The 25,387-nt window shown below is 35.6% G+C and overlaps 1 protein-coding gene across 1 annotated transcript; it reads right to left on the bottom strand.

Annotated features, from left to right (window-relative positions):
- Nucleotides 1-899: 899 nt before the first annotated feature.
- slc24a2 (solute carrier family 24 member 2) lies at nucleotides 900-23,050 on the bottom strand. Its single transcript, XM_051909322.1, has 10 exons — nucleotides 22,600-23,050; nucleotides 17,542-18,601; nucleotides 6,786-6,821; nucleotides 6,561-6,669; nucleotides 6,388-6,462; nucleotides 5,821-5,897; nucleotides 5,583-5,720; nucleotides 5,350-5,439; nucleotides 2,454-2,620; nucleotides 900-2,351 (listed from the first exon to the last, which is right to left on the bottom strand). Exons 2-10 carry the CDS (start codon nucleotides 18,448-18,450, stop codon nucleotides 2,102-2,104), a joined length of 1,851 nt encoding a protein of 616 aa, XP_051765282.1. The 5' UTR covers nucleotides 18,451-18,601; nucleotides 22,600-23,050; the 3' UTR covers nucleotides 900-2,101.
- Nucleotides 23,051-25,387: the final 2,337 nt, after the last annotated feature.

The following is a 25,387-nucleotide window of genomic DNA, read 5'->3' as shown; positions in this document are numbered from 1 at the left end:
TAAGAACTAATTAATGATGTATTTGTTTATTTTCATTATTTCTACTTAATTCAATATTACTGTGTATATATAGACTATTTTCTTTCATATATCTTTTTTTATGTATTGTAAACCCAATAATTTTAGTTGTAATGTCTTTGGATGTCTTAATATAGTTGTAACTGTTTTATGTGTGTTTTTAATTTGTAATAAAAATAAATAAATAAAGACTTGCGTGTTCACGAGAGCACCACATTTTTGTGTTCACGAGGAGGTTGGCCAAGATGGCGGTAGGTGCAGACGATCTATTTTAAGTGGAGTTAAAATTTCCTGTAAACCCTTCTAACATTATTTTTTTTATTATGAACTAACAACAAAAATATATATTAAATGAACTTTGTGTCGAATTGTTGAACTCTATTAACTTTTACGCCGTGTCTTATATCAAAAAGTGTTTTGACTGAACTGTACAGAGTTGGCTTTTACCTCAGCCATGGCGGGGAAAGGAGAAAAAAAAATGTGTTCACGAGAGAGCTGACATTGTTGCGTGAACATGCTTTAGATAATATTGTTTTGTTAATAAAGTGGTAAATTATGTTTTTTTTTTTTTTTTTGCACTAGTAAAGCACTTGCTTCATAAAATTTGAGGTTAAACCACTGGAGTCACATGGAGTACTTTAATGATGTTTTCCTACCTTTCTGGACCTTGACAGTGGTTGTTGCATTGGATCTCTATATGGAGGGACATTTGTGTTCAGAAGATGAACAAAGGTCTTACGGATGTGGAACGACATGAGGGTGAGTAATTAAAGACAGAATTTTCATTTTTGGGTGAACTATTCATTTAAGCTCAAATTGAAAATTTTGAATAATTCCAAAATAACTACAAATACTTCAAGTAATAGCGCTTCTACAGTATGTAGGTTTAGAAATAATTTTATTTTGTCCATCACTCATGTAAATATACAGAAGTTATGAATGGATAGATACATTTGTATTTAACTAAGAATATCGGTCAACTGCAAAGCTGTTGGGTGCTCCATTTCTTTAGTACTTTCACTTCCAAATTTCATCCCATCAGCCAAAATTATTTAAGACAGGAATGAGAGATACAGGCAGAGATGAATGATTGTTAAAGAGTTCTGCAAAGTGCGCCGTACAGATCTACTCACATTGACACCAGCTGGCAGCTCTGATAACAGTGGAGTCAGTAAAAGTTCATGAACACTGCTCAATATTCTAGAGACAGATGATGATTATGAAGTCACCCTACAGCACAAGAAATGACGGCTTTTGCTGTAATTGACTGTAAGAAGAGAGTGATAACTGGCTTTCCTCTACAAGCAGAGAATATCTTGCACTATTCATCCACTCATTGGATTTTGCCAAACAAATCACATCAAATTAAACATCAGTCCCAGAGAATAAACATACAAAATATTGCATTTACAAATAACATCATTAACGTGGTTGATTATATTCAATAGTATGAACGCTCCAAATCTGTGTATTGGATATTGATTATTTGCAGTTCTAGACTTCTGAAGACTACAAGTCTACAAGTCTATTCAATAAATTATATGATATACTCAGAATGAAAATGCTCAAATAACAATCAGAAAGGACCAGCATTCGGACAAAGCAAATATAGAGCTTTGTTTCTTCCTTCTTTTTAGGAAGTTATTGTGCAACACAAGGCTTATGATACCATGAGCTTTAAAGCACAGTACCAGGATCTTGATTTATTTATTATTACATATTTGCACCAAAGGTCCTTTCCTGGGTCTGTAGACATTCCCCATATAAGTCCGCCTCCTCATTGGATGTGGTGTCTCCTCGCTCTTAAAGTCCAGCCTCATCTCGCATCATATTAAAAATGGCTAAAATCTACAGTACATCAAGTCTCTATGTACTGCTTTTGAGAGTGCATGCGGAATATTGCACTACTTTCCCGTAACAAACTACTGCTTGGAAAGCCCTGCTACTCAGACTTCAGTGGATATATAGATGCTGTGCCACAGCTCAGCTTCTGTGTTATAATTCGTATGCCCTGGAGTGCCTTTAGAGCAATAAAGGAGGGCCTGTTCCTGGAATACGAACAACGGCGGGCTTGATAAAGGAATCAGATGGAGACTGGGCAGCTGATGACCTTGTCCTCCAGCATTACGCTGACCACCAGAAACACAAAGTACAGCAGGAACATGAGGAAACCCAGCAGCTTGCTCATCCTCCACTTGCACACAGCAATGGAGATAATGACGAAGAGGAGCATGAGGAAGAGCAGAACAATGGCGCAGAACAGGCCGTTGCTGCTCACAGTCACTGGAGACATGTCGTTCAGGATTGCAAAGAGTAACCAAGGAAATGGCAGGCTGAGGACAGTGAACAGACACAGAGCGATGTATTAGAAGGTTGTTTTAGCTTGTTGATTCAATTAAATAATGAGTGTTAAGTTGATGATGAAGATCTCTCACCCTACAGTGATGTCAAATATGTTTGAGCCGACTGAGCTGGAGACGGCCATGTCGCCGAGACCTTTCCGGGCAACAATAACACTGGTGATGAGATCAGGAATGGAGGTACCAGCCGCTAGAATAGTTAAACCCATGATCTCCTCCGTGATTCCAATAGTCTCGCCCACCTGCGGCAGAAATTTGCATTGGGTTTTTAATGTGTACAAATGTTAACCACAGTTTCCACCAAAACACTATGATAAAATGATGCTAACTTGGTATTAGAAACAACTGTCATCAAAGAAATTAAAGTGACAGAAAGACTTGCTTTTGTTACATTCCTACATTAATTTATTATGATTTTACTCTAGTAGCGCTACAGGAAAATGTAGTAATTTGGCTATTTGGGTGGGAACTGTGATTACTATGGTAAATCTCTGTAAGGGCAAACAGTGGCCTCCCCATTTTTCAGTGGTGCTGGTTCCAGAACTATTTTTCATTTCATTTCGTCTTCGTTAAAGAGTTATAAGCCATGAACCAAGCCAATCAGCTACACGGTGAATCACAACACTACAAACTTTGATTTGAAGCAAAAAAAAAAAGTTTTTGAAACTAAAAAGACGAAGGTACTACAAAACTGTGCACTTGATGGTTTTAGTGAGTGAAAGAAAAAGAACTACAATCCCATGAAGTATTGCGAACAGCATAATCGATGGAGAAATAAACTACTCATTTACAAATGTTGATTATATGAATAAAAATAATATATTTTAAGTTTATTGTAAAAATATGCATATATATATATATATATATATATGCCTACATCATTCGCAGTGCTTCATGGGAGTGGGTGGAACAAAAGAGCTATTTTGGAGCTTGTTGCTTTTTTCGTCTCTGATTGGTGTAATTTTCTGTACAGCATCATGGGTAATGTAGTTTTTCACCAGGACTTTCACTGTTAAACATAATTATTTTTAAAATAAGCTGAAATAATGCGGGCTGGTGGCTTTAGCAGAAGCAAATACCATGGATTAACAACCTTGTAGCTCACAGTAGGTCTGTCTTTATAAGTTTATAGGTTTATAAGTTATCGTTCAAAATCAATTTAGAAAATGAATGCCGACAGTTGCACTCTATTAACATACACTAGCTTGGGATCCAGTGAAAACTATTACTTTACTTATGCCACACAATGTTTTTTTTTTTTTTTCTAAACTTAATTTGCTGCCTATGAAGGTAGCATCGAAGCCTGTTCCAAAAGGGAACAGGCAGTAAAATTATTTGCCGTCTAAGATAGCCAAAATCACATCTATTCTTTGTTAAAAAAAATTCATCCCAGAGAGCATTTCTATGAGCTTGGTGAGATAAAGAGAGAGAAATGTTGATTACAAATATACTCATATTTCATCCAAAACCAAAAGCCATAAATAATATTAGTGCATATATTTGTGTGTGCTATGTATTTTTATGCTTATTCGAAAAATTGTGTCAACATACTAACTCTAAGCACCATTGAAATCAACTGTAAGAAGCGATATTGTAATATTTAGAATGTTCTTCCTACAGTAGGTTCCATTTCAGTTAGAGTGCTGTCTTTAAAGGCAGCTCCCTGTGTAGGCATCTTACTAGGTTCTGATGAAAGTCACAGAGCTAGTTTTCGCCGAATGAACATGCTGAAACGGAATTAGAATGTCTGAGAAGTGACGTGCTGTAATATAGTGACTGTCGGCGTTGGTCTGTGTCTGTTGGTGCAGTGTGAAATGGCCTTATGACTGCATATGCGCATTGGATCTAGCCTGAAAAATGGGACAGTTCATGTCAGATTTTGTTGCTGATTTGAAATGTTATTTAATTGTGAGTGTGGCAAACAGTTTTTGAGATTTCAGGATTCCCCTATTCAAGTAGATAGGACTTGGTCTTGAATTCACTAAATAGCTGCCTGGAGGCATTGCAAATATGGCCGCCAGGAGAATAGACTTTCTTTGAAAGGACTTTGCTTGCACAAGAAGTTCTGATCCAGTACAATCCAAAAAGTCCAGGGTCAAATGATATTTAGTTTGGTTGTACTCAACCTTTCTGACTCAAAGGCTCCCCATTATCATTTACTCACGCTCATGTTGTTCCAAACCTGTATGAATTTCTTTCTTCTGCTGAACACAAAAGAAGATATTTTGAAGAATATGGGTAATCAGACAGATGTGGAAGTCAATGGGGCACATCAACTGTTTGGTTACCGACATTCTTCAAAATATCTTCTTTTGTGTTCAACAGAAGAAAGAAATTCATACAGGTTTGGAACAACATGAAGGTGAGTAAATGATGACAGAATTTTCATTTTTCGGTGAACCACAATTCATTTTATTATTTCAAAAGTTTCTATGTTCTTCAATAAAACAAATATTTATTTACAGGCAAAAAAAGAAATATGATTTCAGTTTACAACTTTTTTATGTGTTTCATTAGCATTTTCATTTACACAGGTTATTGTGTAAATACCTGGCCCCTGATAGAGAACTGTTATAGTTGATTCTAGGTTCTCTGGAAAACCTGGCTGAATGGGTTTAGAGTTTCTACAGAGGGAGCTGTTGCAGAACTAGAGAGCAGTTGCCTCTGAGGAAAATGACAAGAATAGCTAATTGGCTTTAGGATTTGGCTGGTATTATTGTGCTACTCTGAGTTACAAATTTACAGCAGTTTTATAAGGAGAGATCAACCTTCACCTATGACTACCTCACATTGAAGACATTGCTCCTCTTTCACTCACAGTTCTATTCTTTTTGGACATGCATTATCCCTACAGTATTTCAGAGTATTGCTAAGAGTAATTTAAATACATTGGTAAAAGAAAGGGCATTAGATCAGGTGTGGGATGGTTGAGTGTGTACTACTGATGAAGTGTGTGAAGACACTGAGGTACCTGATGAGCCCACCACACCATCAGGTAGGAAAAAATAGCAATCCAACAAATAGATCCCAAAAATGTGATCGGAAAGAACTTCTTTGACGTCTATGGAACAAAAGAGGACAGAAGGAAAAATAAAGAAGGGGTGTCATGTGATTCAAATATATATTATATATATATATATTTTAAACAGTGTTAAATATGTCAGTTGTTCAAATGTAAAAATAGAAAACTCTACTCAATCTTACTTCTCTGCGGACATCTGGCAGTGACAGCCACAATGGAAAGACGATGGGGAAGATGAAGAGGTATGTTGCTTGCTTTCTCGGTGTGTCTGGCCATGCCAAGCTCAGAGGCTGGTCTTCATCTTCCTCCTCCTCTTCAGCCTTTGAGATAAGAACCACAAAAACACAGTGATGTCAATCAGTATTATGGATTCGAATATATAAACAACTGGTTGTGTTAAGATTACTATGTTAAAATCACCTCAGCTCCAACACTGCCATTCATGGGCGGAGTGACTTCTACCTCCACGTTACTGCTGTTGGGAAGGTTCTTATCGACTAGAGAATAAAACAACAGGAATCTCAATTTAGTAACGTTGAAATTATATATTTAATATTACAATACGTAATTATGTGATTTAAGCACTAACCCCAGCACTATCATCAGATTTTAAACGCTTATGACAGACATAAATATTTAGTAAGCGTCTTATCTAGCTGTAGGCTAGCTGTGGCACAATAGGAAGGAAATCAGTATAAAAGGAAATCAAAAATGTTGCTGATGTTATTGTGCGTGCAAACTGCACATTTTCAAAGAAAAAAAATGTTTGTCTTCATAGTCTTCTTTTAGAAGTTCTGCATCAGAAATTACTTTACTTTTCGTTTGATGTCATCAAATCCTTGTATTTTTCCAATCACTTGCGTTAGCTTGGAATTGGCCATTTTTCGGTGGATAAAAACAGTGATCATCCTGATTTTACTCAGGATGATCACATTACAAAAGTAAATGCTGTTCCACGTTGAATTTTTACAAAACATTTAAACTCACCAACACCATTTGCCTCATCTTCTCCCTTTTTTCTTGCGATCTTGTGTAGAATTGATGCCTTCTCCTTGAACTTCCCTGAAGTTTATTATTTTATTAATTAGACTACAAATCTATGAAGCGAGTCAATATGTGTGGATATTTGTATATTTGGAGTGTCTGTTTTTGCACATTACCATCACTGAGAGGATCGAGTGTGTGAATCATTAGCTGGAAGATGCTGTTTCTCATGAGAGTGTTGTGGAGGGAGGCGGAGCTTCCTCCTCTCTGGAGGCGGGGTTTAGCCTATAGGGAAAAAAGAATACCTTCAGATATCTAATTGTATTGTCTATCATTTAAAAACTCACTGAAAAGTGAGTGTAGACGTTGAGGACAAGTGCTAAGGGTCAGATGATACTTACTGAAAGTTTATTTTCTTCATCTACTGCGCTGATAACCTTGAGAGAAAAAAGAGAAAAAACAGAACTCATTGAATTCTATGAAAAGTAGTTTCTTATCAAAAGGGCAAAAATCAAATTAACAGTTAGTTTAGACACCTAAAATGCATAGAGAGTTGTGAACATAGTTAAAAAGATGAAACGCAATTGGCAGTTTTATGTCTACACTGCAAAAAACCTTATGAGGTCATTATTATTTAAATATATATTATTTTAAGTTATTTACAGTTAATTACATAATTTTTGTTACCTAACAAAACATTTTCCTAAGAAAGAGTCAAAAATAAACAGTTTTGTAAGGCAACAAATGACCTCATCAGGTAATTTTGGGGTATTCTTAAATAAATCCCCCACACCATAAAACACTGTTTCTAAATGAGAAGTTATTTTCAGAGAAGCTTAAAAAGTACAGGAAATCTTTAGTCATATAAGCAGCACCATATATATTTTTGTCTTCGCAGCAACAGCACACCGAATTTGAAAGCACAAAACATTCACTTTCAATGAGGATGAATTTCACCTAGTGGTTAGAAAATATAGTCTGCAAATGTAAAAGAACTGGACAATAATGGTTTTTATCACCACTGTGTCCAAAAACAAGGTTTCTCTATGGTAAAAGTGCCATCTGAATGATACACACACTGTACTTTCTCTTGATTTTGTTATGACATCATTGACTCCTCCTACAAACAGCAACATCTCCAGCATTATTTTGATCTGGACTACATAGAAACATTAGCGGATATTTTTAAATGTTTTTGAAACACATCTTTAATGCTCTCCAAGTCTGCATTTATTTGGTCAAAAATACAGTAATATTGTATATTACAATTTAAATTACTTTGTTCTATTTTAATATATTATAAAATGTAATTTATTCCTGTGATGGCAAAGCTGAATTATTTTCAGCATCATTACTCCAGTCTTCAGTGTCACATGGTCCTTCAGAAATCATTCTAATATGCTGATTTGGAGCTCAAGAAATCTCTCTCTCTCTCTATGTATATAAATATGTACCACAATAAACTTAAAATACATTTAAGCTTAAAAAAATTTAATAAGTGTTTTTTTTTTGGTCAAGATCACAGTGGGATGCAGTGAATATTTTAACCATTAACAAACATACAACTCCATTTAATTCATCGTGAAACAATTATTGACCAGTACATATGGGAAGCAAACCGTATGAAAGAATCAGCTGTTAAATCTGATCATATTCTTTAAAATAAAGGAAACCAAACTTATGAATAGAATGAGACTGCCTTATGACTTTTAACAAAGAGAAGAGGACGTTCTAGGCCACCTTTAAAAAAGATCAGATCAGTCTGTCCCCAACATGCAGGTAACCAATAACATATTAAGCTGTTACACAGAAAAGCTAAAAACAGCTAAGACCTACTATAGTTCTGGTCTTCTGTTTTTACATGGCCTTAAATACCACTTCTTAAAGGGATAGTTATGACAAAAGAAGATATGATATATGTTGGTAACCAAACAGTTGACGGCAGCCATTGACTTCCACAGTAGGGGGGAAATACTATAGAAGTCAATGGCTACTGTCAACTGTCTGGTTACCAACAGTCTTTATCATATCTTCTTTTGTGATTAAGAACAAAGAACAAAGAAACTCATACAGGTTTGGAGCAACATAAGGGTGAGTAAATGATGACACAATTTTCATCTTTGGGTGAACTATCCCTTTAAGTATTGTATAGGAAGACCAAACATAGAATTTTGCCCCACCATCCAAATACCATCAATAACAGCTTCCAAGACATCACTGAAACCAAAAGATCAAAATCACTCCTTACAAAATTCAGCCTCAAAATCTCATTCAGATGTGGCCTCAAGCATTACATCATATCAAACAAAAAACTACAGTACTGCATTTAATACCATATCCAATCAATAAGCAATATAATACTACACTAAAACTTATGAGGAAAAGGTGAGAAAAAAAAGTTACGATCTATATATCATGAATGGGCATTATATTTTAGGTCTGGGTATTGACACAATTTTCACGATTCGATTCGATTTCTATTCACATGCTTGCGATTCGATATCGATTATTTTGGATGTAGTATATCAGTTACAGTACATGGCAAATTTTCTAGAGGAAAAAAAACCTCAACTAATGATGTAAACTACACATGGGAGTCATTTGGTACTACTTTACTATAAAAATGAAGGTTAAAATGAACTTATTTATATACAAACATTTAAATTACACTCAATTATGTTTTTTATAATAAATAAAGTTTAGAATTACATAATCATATTTCTAATTTAAATATTTTAATTTAAATCGTGGCTGTCATAACTGATTTATTCAAACATGCATTAAATATTGAAGAACATTATAATGAATATGTAACGGTGCGTAGCCATATTTATCAGAATGCTGCTTTCTAGAGTACACTTTTCTAGCTGACTAATGAGTTTATGGTCACTGAATATGTTTTTCTGAGGTAAATGACGTTACGTGACATTGTTTACAAGCTGTTTTATTGACGTCTTTCCGAGGTTGAAACACTGATTGAGCTATTACATACTAAGACATGATACGGATTTCGGTAAGTTGTACTGTATCTTTTAACATACCTTCAGATGTTTATGCATGTTTATTTCGTGCTCTAACTAGTATTATAGCAGAGGAGAGGATGCTCACATGCGGTCCGTGCTGCCGCTTCTCTTTAACTGAGGCGCTAAAGCGATCTGTCACGTCACGTTAAACAGCCCAAAACGGTATTTATTTTTTGAATCTCATAATAATAAGGACGTCACTTGAAATCTGAGACTTTGCTTCATATCAAAAGTAACAAAGCACAAAGATTATTATGATTTATTGGATAGGAGGCGCGCTACATGTTCTGTTCATTCATCAACTGAGAACAGACTAGACTCATCGATTCTTGGGATTTAAGAATCGATATCGGTTCGTAAAAATGAGAATCAATTAAAATCGAGAAATTGATATTGTTTACCCAACCCTATTATATTATATTATAGAAATGTATTATATATTATAAAAATGTATATTTATATTTTTAATTCTATTGAAGTTTTATATATAAGTTTTAGAGCCAAAAATGTAATTTTTTTTTTTTTTTTGTGGAACTACTAAGGTACTTAAAGGCCTGCTGAAGTGTCTTGAAATGCGCAGCATTATTCAGTGTGTTGACGTAATTTCAACTGAAACAGGAAGACAGGGCGATATATCGAACAGCCTACTTTTTTAAAATAGCCAATAGCGTTTTGTTTATGTCACAGCTCGGCCAGAACCGTTAAACTCAGCAAAACCTCTGTTTCCTTTTAATATCTAACTGTTTATCCTCCTAATCTCCTCTTTATCACTTTAAAATGCAGCATCCTGTGCAGAATTCAAATGGGTCCTTTCGTGGTCTGTGCCGACTCGCGGATATGATCCGCTCTGTGCTCTCGTGTCCCTGGGCCAGAGAAAGACTGTGCTCGTGCTGCGGCGGTTCACGTTATACTAACGCGAAAACGGACTTCATTCGCGTCTATGGAAAGCATATTTACACTGTCTGAATCGTTCCCTATTTTCTATATAGTGCACTATGTGGAACCATGTACCACATAGAACCATGTTCACCATGTAGAAACTAGTAAATGTGTGAACAAATGGCCGATTTTAGCCGCAGCTTCAGTGTCTGTTGATAGTGTAGGAGGGGGCGGGACTTCAGATTCTAGAGAGCATTTGATTGGACAGAAGATTTGATGAGAAGCTGAAGTGCGATGTGATGTCATGAAAATCCGTGATCCATTTTAGCAGAAGTGAGAGACTGTAAGTTTTGAATGCTTATATCTCCTGAATGCGAATTTTGTCATTGTTTTGGAACACACCAGCTTATTCATAACATTAAGGCTAACATATTCATACTAAAAGCTAAAAAACTTAAATTTTGATTTCAGGGGGACTTATAGGAAGAGAATAAATATTGGGTAACAAGAGAATAAATATTGGGTAACACTTTATTTTACAGTCTTTTGTCTGTTACGCATGTTACATGTCGTTACTAGAGTAATTACTATAAATTGTGCTTAATTACATGGAACTAACCCTAAACCTAATCCCTATAGTAAGTACATGTAGTTAATTATTATTACTCAGTACTTAAATGTATAATTACACTGTAACATGGACACCTTAAAATAAAGTGTAACCATATATTGTTAAAACATTTTAAATACATTTACACGTACTTCATTGAGTTTTCCAAAATGAGTTTCAGTTGTGACAAGCGTTGCTTCTAAATGGTTCAAATAAGCTCTATCGAAATAAGAGGTTGCTCAGTGGGGTGGCAGGAACAGCTGTCCTCATTAGAAAACTGGTTGGCTCAGCAGAGACACACGAGCAGCCTTAATTAAGCCTAATCAGCCCAGTAGAACATAGAGGGCTTAAGCACGTTTCGTTTGTGATTAGCAGGCCCTCCCATTTGCTCTGTTCATGTTCCTACCTCCCCAGCTTTGGTCTTTCTGCAGGTGGAAGATAAGCTCTAAGTGATGCCTGTGGAAATAGAGCTGAGCTCTGTGTGCTCAGCAAGCTTTAAAGCAGAGGTCAGCCAACCAGAGACCAGCTCACTGAAGCTGTCTGACATTAACAGACTTCCTGCTGTTAGGTCAAAACTCTTAAATGTCTGAGTTAAGGCCGTTCGAACCAAGAATGAAAACTATAATGATAACTACATTAGCATTTATTCTTACCTACTTCCCAATTCCCATGAACATGAACAGCAGCTCACACTTTCAGATGTCAGATTTTCAGAAGTCAGATGGATTCTGATTGGCTGTCAAAGTATATGATAATAAGCTGGAAAAAAAATCGCTCTAAATGTGATTCCAACAATATCATTCCTCTGTGTCATTATTGTTATAGTTGTGGTGTGGACTTGGCTGATTCTTGTATAGGTTAGAGCATTTTTAAAACATTATACTGTAGTTTTAGTTATCATTCTAGAAATTGAAGATGTTTTATCACCATCATTGGCATTTTACACTCTTAAAAATAATAGTTCTTTATTGGTATCAATGGATCCATGAAGAACCTTTAACATCCATGGCATAAAAGGTTCTTTATAATGGAAAAAGTTTCTTCAGATTATTAAAATACTCCTCACACTAAGAAAAAAATGGTTCACATTCTTTGGGTAACCCAAAATGGTTCTTCTATTGCATCGCAACAAATATTTTTTTTAAGTGTATGTAATGTACACATTCACGTTACAAAACTCATTACACAGCAATCATGTTAACATAAATCACTTTTTTAACATAAAAATAGGCACCAGATGGTCAAAAAAGAAAAAAAAACTGACACCAGATCTTAAAAACTAGAGCGAAACCAGACCTTCAAAGCTACATCCTGCATCATGATCAGTTAAATTACTAGTGTTTAAAGCAAACATTAAAAGAATTGAGGTAAAAAATTGTTTGAAATGGTGCATATTTTACTGCATTTCTTTTACAACTTAGCACAGGTATTGGGGGGAATGTCTGACTGATTAATCTCAAAGGCAGTTCAATGAACATGTGATTCAAAATCATCTTTACCCAAATATTTTGAGCCAATCACCTGAATTATAAATCATTCTGGAGTTGCAGGAAAATTAAAATACTGATGGGCTGATGGCACCAAAACAACATGCACATTTTCAAGCTTTTTGCTAGTGACTAGCTGAGATGTGAAAGGCAGAGGAAGGAAAAAAAGTCCTTTTCATTTTGTTAAGTGTCCTCCAGAAAAGAATCAACCTTGTTTTGGCCTTCAGTTGTCTGGACTCTAGAGAGCTACCATATGTGTGGCATAAAAATTACTTCTTACTTACAGATATTTCACCAGGCATGCGCACAATAACACAATAGCAACAGGATGACCCATCGACATCACGTGAAAATGTTAGAAAATAAACAACCGACCTTGGGAAACCTTAAATTCTAAACTTTATGCATGACTAAAAATTGATTGTGGAGGTAAAAAAAAAACAACAGAAATGTTTTCCAACATCGCAAAGCCGAAGCACATTTAACAAATGTATAATTTTGTCATTGCATTTGACATGTAGCCTTACACAAGACACGGATGCTGAAAATGAAGTCAATGGGATCAAGGGCAGTCTTACCAAAGATCAGCTAATGAACTTTGCAGAGTAACAGTTTTAGCAATTAGTTGTACCAATTAGCATGCTAGATCCATGCAATGCCACCATTACAGTACTATATATAGTACTGCAAGCACTAGAAAAAAAATGACATACATCACTGTGGAATTACTGTATTTTAAGCAACGATGCAAAAGTAAATTTTCAGCTTGTATATTAATACTTTTCATTCACTTCATCACCACATCTCTAACTCAATCAGTCTGCATCAATCAGTATAACAATGGATAAAAAGACTGTCCGTTACATCACAAAAGGATCTGAGCAAAGTTCCGATTAGTCTCCTGGCCTGATGCCTTTACTAATGAAGATAATTCAGCATGATGTAACAGAGAGACTGAAGATGCTGAATCATCTTTGTTTCAAATGAATCCAGCTTAAGATCCAATTGAGTTCAATTCTGTAACAACTGCATTTGCACACATCTGTGGAAAAACACAGGCAGGCAGACTGTTTACAAGGTCGAAAACCTTGTGGACTTCATTCCAGGTTTAATCATACACTGTCAGAAAAAAAGGTACAGTGCTTGTCACTAGGGTAGTACAAAGGTAAAAATATGTACTTTTAAAGTAGTAATATGTACATTTAAGGTACTAATATGCACCATTTAGGGGTAAGAAGGTACAAAGATATACCTTTTCACTTTTGTACCTTAGGGTACTGCCCCAGTGACAAGCACTGTACCATTTTTTTCTAACAGTGTATGGGTCATCTGGGAACTTGAATTGCCTCTATAGTGTCTCTTAGCAAGGGTCCTGTAGTTAACCAGAGAAGGCAGGTGAGCACACTAAAGAGGCTTATTGTGACAGGTAACCAATTTTAGAGACAGAGGCATTTAAGGATTCACAAATTACCTCACACAACACATGACACCAAGTTCTCACACTTTCCCCTCTTTACTTTTCATATGAAGTTAAATATACTTAAGCACTTGAAATTATGCCAGCAAATATTCTAAGCATTTACATATTATATAACTAGAAAGTCAAATGCACTACTTATTTTTTATAAGCCAGAGGGCACTTAGAATATTATACAGTACCATAAAATGAATTATGAAACCTATTTTGCAATGACTTTTAATAGGTGGGAGATACGAAATAACTATTTAATGTTTTCTCAAAGTATTGAGAAGTGTTTGTTTTATTTTATTCAAATTCATATACTTTATCACTTAAAATGTATGCCCATATTTGCTGTCAGTTTACTATTAAAATCATTTAAAAGGTTTCAAAATATCCATAAAGCGCAACACAGTGTAATTAATAATTTAAAATGGTCTCCCAGGTAATTGTCTATAATAGGACTGATAGTGAAAAGGGTTGTTGTAATGTTCGATATTCCCTCAAAAGTCTTCTTCAGAAGGCAGGTCACTTCTATAAGCACTAAGAGTCTTTTTACTTTGGTTGGCGTCACCCATTCTAAGCAGTTGATTTGGGATTACAAAGGATTTCAGGTTGGGAGTCATAAACCACAAACAGAGATGAAGATATCCACCATGTTTCAGAACTTACATTAAACACTAACAGACATAAAAGTCTAACTGCGAAAGAAATCTGATGTTGTGATTCAAAAACCTGCCCGTTTCCCACAATACTCTATATTTGAGTCCTGTTTAAAAAAGAACAGGACACCTGTCTATACTTAGCAGTACTAAAAGGATCAAATCTTATTGGATTAACCCGAGCTTCAGCTAAAGGAGCAAAGAGCACATGTACCAACTGCCCTATACCAACCCCTTGACTATTAATTTTAATTTTAGAAGTCTCTCTAAACCAAAGCCATTTTTCATTCCAATCCAGAAGGATGAAAATCCTTTGTAAAGTTTTCTATAATGTTGCCGTCTTCTACTAGGCCTGCCTGTCCTCCTGAAGAGCATATCTATGTAGTTGCGTAAATCAATTCTGAATGAAAAGTGGGACATTTATGAAACATTTTCACAAGCTTTCTGGAATCATATTCCCAATGTACTGAGGTGACATTCCTACATTCAAAAAGCAATCTACCAGCAAAGAGCAATCTAACACTAATGAGTGTGGGTTTATATAGATAACATGCTACTAATGGTTCTTAAAAGTAATGTATATGCCCCTGGTGCATTACTAAGAAGCCTATCAAAGCAGCGCGGTCAGCTGATTCACCTGTGTTCCATATGAGGGACAAACTGCATCTGCAAACAACAAATCCGACTCCAGCTGTTTGAACGAAACACAGCAGGTTGGACAAGTAATGGAGATACAAATGAGAGTTTTAAACCTTAACTGGTTTCATATGGGCCTAAACTATACCTATAATACATATTACCACTAAACTGATATCCAGATTCATGTTAATTTGACAATGCATGGCATATAATCATACATTATTCATATCACCTCTAGTAGTGGGTCAGTATACAGTGGCCCCAAAACAATTCGGACACTTTTGGACAATTAAGTCACGTTTAAAAATGTCTGAATGTTGCTGCATTAGAGACTTCTGCAAATAAATTTAGCATTTCATTTCATTTTTGGTCAGTAACCAACTGGACCCGAGGTCATTTTACTAATGTCCGACAACCAGAAAGTGTCCATATATGTATTTTCTTCATTTTCAATGGTATATCTATTGTTTTAGTGCTTTTTATTCAATATTTTGAGTTAAAAGTGTGCCAATTGGTTTGATATTTTATACTGTATATGTGGCTAATTTGTCTAAATACTTTGGAGCCACTGTAAGTTCTTCATTGAACCTAAGAATGATGATAAATTCTAATATAATTCTAATATAAAAATCAGCTGCATATACTGTGTACATTTGTTCCTTGTTCCAGTCAGATTTATGATTATTAATAATGCTTATTTGATAGAGAAATAGCTTTAAAAATGTCCACCCAGTTGTTGTTTTTGGTGTTTGTCCTATAATGCACTTGTAGTATTCTATGATGGACACACACACACACAAAAACATTCAACAATTCAGTAAACAGTTGAATCTATAAAATCCAACGTTTTGCATTAGAAAAAAAAAAGAAGCTTTTATTTTGTTCAAAGGATGATATTAGATATTTTCTCACTGCAAAACAAGATAAAATACTGGTTGTAACAAATCGAGAATTGATCCACAAAACCAACTCCAAGAACTCTCTTGAGGTAGTATCAACAAAGATAATTGTGCCAGGAAAAGACAAAAATAGATATTCATCCCTCTTGAGACGCCTGGCTGCTTAAACACAGTTTTTAACAAAAGGGTTGTATGTAGAAGATTTTAACAACTTTCTTCCTTTATATCTTCATCTTGCCTCATCTCTAATACTTTTGCTCTTTTACTCTCGGTCTCTTTTTCTGCTGTCCGTACCGCAGGGGTCCTGGTCTTACTCAGCTGATTGTGTATTCAGAGCAGTGTTGTCTGCTCTGTCCAGGTGACACCTGATATAATGCCTAATCCGGCTCAGAGAGGTGATAAAACTGTCTGTGTTCTTTTCATTGGGAACACTGATTCTCAGCCAATATTCAGGTTCAACTCCCATTGCTGTTGCAAACAGCTCCCTAGTTCTGTTGTTATTGCTCAAGATCCCTAGAAATACCCAAAATGCACCATAAAAACCAGTGAGCATCGGCTACTCGCTATATTCACAAAGTCGTCATGTCTTTTTAAGTGAGTCTATTCTGTCGGTTTCCTTATTGTGCATAAAAAGATGCATTTCAACATACTTTCAGAAATTAAAGTTGTTAGAATTTGTAAAAAACAAAAGAAAAAATAAACTATTTTTATTTAACGTGTTCGCTCGCAAAAGCACAGAAACATAGTTTTACCTCCCACCTCATATTAAAATTTATATCCATCCTAAAAGTTTTGTGAGCAAACGCAAAGTTTCTCAGAGGAACACAAATGTTTTTTACCTTGTGTGAGTCTCAGCTCCTCTTATACACACACACACGACACACCATGTCCCTTTAGGGGCTCCGTACAAGTGAATATTTTAAAGTGGAGCTGTACTTATTGCACAATGGTGTATTTTAGAGATTAAGGGGATAGTTCACCCGAAAATGAAAATTCTGCCATCAAGTTGTCCCAAATCTGTATGAATTTCTTTCTTCTGCTGAACACAAAATAAGATATTTTGAAGAATGTGGGTAACCAAACAATTGCTGGTCCCCATTGACTTAGTATGGAAAGCAAATACTATGGAAGTCAATACGACCCATCAACTGTTCAGTTACCCACATTTTTCAAAATATCTTATGTTGTGTCCAACAGAAGAAGGAAACTCGTACAGGTTTAGAACAACTTGAGGGAGAGCAAATGATGACAGAATTTCATTTTTGGGTGAACTATCCCTTTAAATACTAGCTATTTTGTGAGCACTTCAAATCCATTTTCATGATATACCAGTGGTTCTCAACCTTTTTGACTTGAAGGAAAGGCTGAGGTCCACTGGCTGAGAACCACAGTGATATACTGATCCTAACAGGAGTGGAAGGAGAGACATCAATTCACATCCACTGAATGCCACCTTTGACCTGGGAAGCAGACAATTCACCTGGAACAATACAACTCACCTTGGGAGGAGCTTCAATGTCATCCACTTGATTCCTGAGTAGTTTAGTCTTGATCAAAGTCTCTACGGCCACGTTGTACTTCATAAAAGTGACATAGGTAGCATAACAGCATAACAGTCCAATGCTCTCACCATAGGTAATGTGGTTATCCAGGAAAAAGATGATAAGCATAATTAGTCCAATGATATAAAAGGTGACATCTCTAAACAGAGGCCACCAAGTGAGGTTCAGAATTTCACGTGAAAAGAGAGCGCACATCCCGATCACGAACAAGATGTTGAAGACAGCAGAACCCACAATGGTCCCGATGCCCACATTGCTGTGTGATACGAACACTCCAATCACAGAGGTGAAGAGCTCGGGAGCAGAGCCTCCAGCGGCCATGAAGGTGGCGCCCGCCACGTCATCTGATATCTCGAGTTTTTCTGTGATCACGGTGAGAGCAGGGACGAAGAACTCGTCACACACGATAGCAAGGGCGATGAACATATACATCATGCCGAACATATGTAGCACGACAGCACCTTGCCTCCTCTCCTCCAGTGTGAACAGATCCTCAGGGTAGTCTCCCTGGCTATGGTCAATGGACGAGGCCATGGCGATGGGCGGATCTGCTGAAACGTTATGCTCTTCGTCGGAAGAAAGGACAGTTCTTTGTGGCACTGGCTCTGCAAGTCCCTCATGGTTGGCGAGAGAGGTGAGTGGCATCCATCTCGGGAAAGGGCCCAAAGTGAGGGTAAAGGCACTCCAGGACAGGAACAATGTGAGGGCAGAGAGGCTCAGGATAAAACCAAAAATCCGTGAAGGACGTAGTTTCCTCCTGACATGCTGCAGTCGGTGGCGCTTGCTGTTCCGCTCCGAAGGGGTGCAAACTGACCCCAGTTTGATGCTGGGGAACATGGTATCCATGGTTGACGGGCAGCTCGGGGGTCCGGTGGTCCGAAATCTATGGAGTGCCGGTCATGGTTACACTCCTACTCTACTTAAACCTGACAGGAACAATGTACTCTCCGATTCCTCGAAGGGTCCAGAATCTCTAATGGTTTCCTCATAATAATCTCTGAAACACAACATATCACAAGAGTGTGTTATTCTGGAACAAAACAATTTTGCTTTTACAAATACAGACTTACAGTTTTGGATAAAAAACATAATTCATAAAAATCACATATCATATTAATTATTACTAGTCTGTGATTCCAAAATATCACATTTTTGTATGACTGAATGGCATGAATATTCATTTTATTTATTCATTCTACTTCATTTAAGTAGGATTAACATAACTTTCCTCAGCCAGTCAGGTATCTGTCTGTCAGTCACTTTGCTGTAACATATTAACTTCCAGAGCATGTCTGTCTTTGCAGTGGCAAAGAAGGACAGGAGTGTTTCTAAGACTGATCCCACACTTGCTCTCCATATAAAGCAACACTGCTGACTTAAAGGGTTAGTTCACCCAAAAATGAAAATTCTGTCATTAATTATTCTTTGGAACACAAGTTAAGATATTTTTGATAAAATCCGATGGCTCAGTGCGGCATGCATTGAAAGCAAGTTAATTTACACTTCAAAAGTCCAGAAAGGCACTAAAATTATATTTAAAACAGTTCATGTGACTACAATGGTTCAACCTTAATGTTATGAAGCGACGAGAATATCTTTGTGCGCCAAAAAAACAAAATAGCGACTTTATTCACCAATATCTAGTGATGGGTGATTTCAAAACACTGCTTCATGAAGCTTCGAAGCTTTAAGAATCATTATGAATCTTTTGTTTCGAATCAGTGGTTCGGAGCATGTATCAAACTGCCAAAGTCACACCCCCCAGTGGTGAACCATTGAAATTTCGAAACACTTATGACATAACGAAGCCTCGTTTACTGAAATCACGTGACTTTGGTGCTCTGAACCACTGATTCGAAACAAAAGATTCGTAAAGCTTTGAAGCAGTGTTTTGATATCGCCCATCACTAGATATTGTTGAATAAAGTCGTTATTTTGTTTTTTTGACGCACAAAAAGTATTCTCGTCGCTTCATAACATTAAGGTCGAACCACTGTAGTCACAGTAACTGTTTTAAATATAACTTTAGTACCTTTCTGGGCATTTGAAAGTGTAAATTAACTTGCTTTCAATGCAGGCCGCACTAAGCCATCAGATTTTATCAAAAATATCTTAATTTGTGTTCCAAAGATGAACGAAGGTCTTATGGGTGTGGAATGACATAAGGTGAGTAATTAATGACAGAATTTTCATTTTTGGGTGAACTAACCCTTTATGCCTAATCTTAGCATTAAAGAGATGGTTAACCCAAAAATTTAAATTCTGTTATCATTTATTCACCCTCATGTTCTTCAAAACCTGTATGCATTTCTTTCTTCTGCAAAACACAAAAAGATGTTTCGAAGAATGTTGGTAATTTTTCTAAAATATCTTCTTTTATGTTCCACAGAAGAAAGTAAGTTGTATAGGTTTGGAACAACATGAGGGTGAGTAAATGACAACTGAAATTTTTCAGTTTTTTTGGTGAACTATAATTTTGATGTTAAGTAAGTATAAGTCTATTCATTCTTTTATTAAAAAATAATACCATTAAGGATAATAATAATAATATATTATAATTTTAATACTATATAATAATATATTATAAAGATTATATGATTAAAGCAAACTGAAAAACTTATTCTTACACATTTATTAGTAAGAACACATTTTATCTAGCACATTAATGTAATTAAACCAGGTTCAGTAATCGAAGATGGAAATGTTAAGGGCATTGACAGACCCTGTGGTTTGGCACACATACAAAGCTCTCTTTTGCAGTATAAAAGTGCCATTGAACTGTAGATCTAGTCAATGTGACAACTAGACTATGTCAACAAAGCAACAGAAAGCTTAGCTCTTCTCACCTCACTTCCTACTGTAACTTGTAATAATTTAAATTGTCAATGCTTTGTGCAGGTTTGATGATAGACCATTTTTGTCTTCCCATAGTTTCAGTTCAAAAAGTATCTGCGATGTTAATTTCCACATTGTAAGAAGCAATAACATGCTGTTGTTAGCTTTTTCCACCAGATCTGACTTTTAAAAAAGTGTGAAAGGGATAATTCACCCCAAAAAATGAAAATTTTGTCATCACTTACTCAGCCTCAAGTTGTTCCAAACCCGTATGAGTTTATTTCTTATGTTGAACACAAAAGAAGATATTATAAAGTATGTTGGTAACCAAACAGTTGACGGTAGCCATTCACTGTAAAAAGTGATCAGTTGACTTAAGTTTAAAAAAGTGAGGTAAACCAGTTGCCTTAAAATTTTTAAGTACATGAACTTCATTTGTAAAAAATAAAAAAAAAATAAGTTGAAAAAAATTAAGTTATGTGGAACTGTCAAGTTCACATAACTTATTTTTTTAATTACACATTACATTTATTACTTAATAATTTTAAGCCAACAGGTTTCCTCACTTTTTTAAGTTAAATCAACTTTTTACAATGCCATAGTATTTTCTTCCCTACTATGGAAGTCAATGCTACCGTGACCGTCAATTGTTTTATTACCAACATTCTTTAAAATATCTTCTTTTGTGTTCATTTAAGTTGGTATAAATACAATGGTCAGAATGGTTCAGTCATATTAGTCTTGAATAAAATCAGTTAATTCAGATGTTACCATAACGTGCATAAACTCAACATTAAAACACAGAGCTATCCAACAGGTCATGAATAGGTCACTTTAGATCACTCTGATACTATATTTTAAATCATATAAGACACCTCACAACACAAATAGAGTTATTCTTCTCTTTTTTTAGACATATAGGGTATCCTAAAATAGAATCCCATCACATATGATTACCAATCTACGACAGTCTAAAGTTAAACCACTGAATGATATGACAGTTAGTTACAGTTAACGTTGCCAATAATTCAGTTCTGATGTAGTGTACAATAACCCGATATCTGAATATAACTAACTGCTTCTAAAAATTTACCAATCCCAGTGTGCAGCTCTAAAGAGAGCCACTTTTGTTCTGATCTGGCATGTATAGGTTACAGGAGGACATGTGCTAATGTCTCTAAACCAATATATAACCACTATAATCTGGTAGACAGGTCCTGTACTCACACAATGCATATAACTAATAAAGTAATAATTCATTCACACATGACATATTAAACTAGAGTGTTCCATGGCTTATTTTCTCATGTAAAATATATATATACATATAAACCAATAGTTACAATTATCATATAAAATGATACATTTATATTATAAATAATTAATATAATTTAATAATTAAAATATATTACATATAAATATTAAAAATGATCAAATTAACCAATTCTTCCATCAAGAAATATAGTTCTGTAGAAAGACTGACAATTTTACAGCTTCAACATGGCTCATCCAATCAGAATTTAGAGTCAGAACTATAATTAATATTTTATTTTTAACTTAAAATATTTTAACTTAAAGCATGCCTATGATTTCATGCTACTGTTAAAATGTATAAAAATCTATTGCAGACACTGAAAAAATGAATTCATGAATTTATATCTTTCAAATTTTAAAACTCCTGGCTGCTTCCTCCGATGAGTCCATCTGTCAAGTTAAGGATTTAATCGGATCTATAGGCCACTGTTATCCTGATTTACACAGCCTTTACTTTTACCCTGACTCACAGTATATCTTACCACATACTGTATCACACACACACTAATATATATGTATTATCAGTGATCATATCTGCATGATAGGAACATTAAGAAACAAATCAGTAAACAGTAACAGTAAATGAACACCACTTCCATCGGTCACCTTGATTTAAAGACATATTTTTTAAAGACATATATCTCCAAGTTGAATAGGATAATCATTCCACTATTTCACATTCATTTAATAGAATTACCTTATGTCTTTCTTTGTATTTTTGCATTTCTCCTGAAATTGTGCTAATAGATCTTATACACTTACATGAAAGACTCTAGAAATAATAAAAACAGAAGCACAGGAAAACATGACACATGCCAGAATACCACTTTTGAATAATAAATTTACCTTCACATCTGGTGGTTTACTGTGGACGGTGAACCTTTCGGAAGAATCCCACAGACTTATGGACACCAACCACTTGCTGTTTCACTGTCATGGATCAAGAATGCTGCTACTGCTGCCACAGGTTAAAGGGGAGGTCTGATCTTTCCTCCCTCCCCCGCCTCACTCTCTCCTTCCTTGCCCCATCCCTTACCCATTTGTTCTGTCCTTGACAAGTTGGGTACATAACCTGCAAAGTTGTAAAGAACAATGAACTTTTTTCTATCATGAAAGTTTTCGAAAATATTCCATGTATTCTCAATCAATATGAGATGATAAAAGCTGCATGCATAATATAAAACAATTAGCAGAATCTTTGTAAAATAATTAGTAAAAACTGTTCACCTTTCCAAAAGTATTTAATGTCAAAAAATCAATATTATTCTCGTGACACTTTATACTTTGATATGATTTGAAATAAACAGTATTTATTATTATTTTGTGTACAGACATGATACTTTGAATTATAAAAATTAGCAGTTGGATAAGTAGGTTACATGAATAAAAAAAACTTTTATATATATAGTCATCTTTAGCTATGATCTCACTCTTGAGTGGTCATCTGTGTTGCAGAGTTAAGATTACCTTTAGCCACTCTCTTAAGCCATGGTGAATTTTATGCAATCTCCACTATGATCCCCTCCCACTTCATCCCTCCCTTTCAGATAAACTGTCTTTCTCAAGAGCCTGTTCCCAGATGTCAGCAAGCCCCGCACGCAAGGAAGAGATATACCATAATACCATAGAGTCCTGAGGCAGCTGTAACCCATCCCACTCTGACTGGACCTAAAGCTGCCATCCAGCACCATAGATTGAAGCCATAGATTAATGCATCTTTGTGAAGAGAAGATTAGGCCTGTAAGGCCAAAGCTTTCACTAGGCTTTAAATAGCATATGAGCGCAACATGCTGGATGCAGCTGAACCTGACCCTGCCCTGCATAGAGGACATTTCAGCTTAACTATTGACTAATTCCACCTCCAATCAACCACACAATCTTCCAGGAAATGACCCAGGAGTCTGGTTCTTGCAGTTATATGGAAAATCATGTAGAATGTGCAAACACATCTGACCTGAGGCTAACTCTGTTCTGCAGGGTGAAACATCCTCCTCATGTGGTTCTTGACGCTCTGGAGATTCATACAGTTCAGTTTAGCCAATGTGGTTGCCAGTTGTTGGTTTAGGCATTATGGGATGGCATGGTATAGGCCTACATAAAATGTTAATATATTATTCTCCGTTTGTTGGTGTCTTGGTGATAAGTCTCCATGAAATCAAAATTGACAATTCTTTTTTTTCTTTTCTTTTTTTTTTTTATGGAGCATTGCAGTATTAATTATAAATGATTTATCTGTGCACATCATTCTTTTGTTAAAATTCATGTGCCCCTGTAATTTTTAATCAAAATAACTTCCCCTGCCTCTTGCAACAACATCTCTTATCTTCTTTGATAACGTATTTAAGGGCCGGACAACCTGTCACTCACATGACATCACAGCAATAGCAAACCACAATCATCCAATGATCCAAGCAATTCCTGCTAAACATAATCAAATCCCACCTTACATTTTTCTTGTTCAAGAAGCCGTTTCGGGTATGCACAGTATTGCCAAGTCCGCAGTTTTCCCGGGGAATTGGGCTACTTTAACACTGTTGCCACGGATTGTTTTTCATGTTAGCAGGTTGAAGCGACTCCAAATAACTAACATTTAGCCCCTGTAATGCAAATTTTACCAGGGGAACCCCACCAAAAAGTGGATTTTACCCCCTGGAACGCAAATTTTCCAGGGGACCCCCTCTGAAATAAAATTGGGATAGTTTTGAGTTGCAATTGGACGGGTTCTATTGTGAAAACCTGGCAACCCTGGATATACGTCACAATAGGGAAGATAAGAATATCGCAACTTCCATTTCATGCCGTCTTTAAACTACAAATATTTTCTTGATACTTATAACCACCTTTATAATAAAGCTATTTGGAATCACAAGTGTCTTTTTCAGTAACCAGGGTCAATATTCATATATTCACAGTGTTATCTACAAAGACATAAATTATCGCAATAAACGTAAAGGTGCTACAAAAGAATTTTGAGGTAAAAAAAAAAATCAACTAAATTCGATTATTGAGTGAGTACATTAAAAATCTGTTTAAAACTGTGGTTTTGGCTTACCATGATTCACTACTTGCCTATTTTAAGTTGTCGGATCGGATTTTCCGTAAAATTTTATGTTTATGTCATATTCGTAAGTAAAGAAAAGAAAGTCCGGCTACTTTAGCACAAAAATGCTACTTACTTACTCAGATGACAGTATTTTATGCCTTGTTGAACTTTCTTCTTACTGTGAATGGTTCTTGGTGTTGAATGACAGATTCGCTCTGATAGAGGTGTCCACCTTTTTTTTTCCGTGAAAGCAAGTGCGGCCATCTGTAACTTGAATGTGCGAGGCTTCCGGTGTCATCAGCTTCCAGTAAAAAAAAAAATTAAAAATCTGCAAGTAACTTACACTTTTATGTTTAACCACAGATGGCGATAGAGATTTAGTGCAACTTTAAATAAATAAAACAATTTTACATAAAGTTTTATCCATGATATGGTAACAATTATGTTTTGACATTTTAAATATATAGCTACGTTTGAATAAAAATGTGTGTCCTTAATATTTTTCTACGTGTTAGTAATTTTATAATTCAAGGACATACTGTACTTGAAGTTAAAGTTTAGTATGTTATGTCAGACGGGACTTTTTTTTCG

The sequence above is a fragment of the Ctenopharyngodon idella genome, chromosome 1 (genome assembly GCF_019924925.1).
Source record: "Ctenopharyngodon idella isolate HZGC_01 chromosome 1, HZGC01, whole genome shotgun sequence".
NCBI lineage: Eukaryota > Metazoa > Chordata > Actinopteri > Cypriniformes > Xenocyprididae > Ctenopharyngodon > Ctenopharyngodon idella.
Note: the sequence above shows the minus strand (reverse complement) of the source record. Positions and strands in the feature narration are given on the sequence as shown.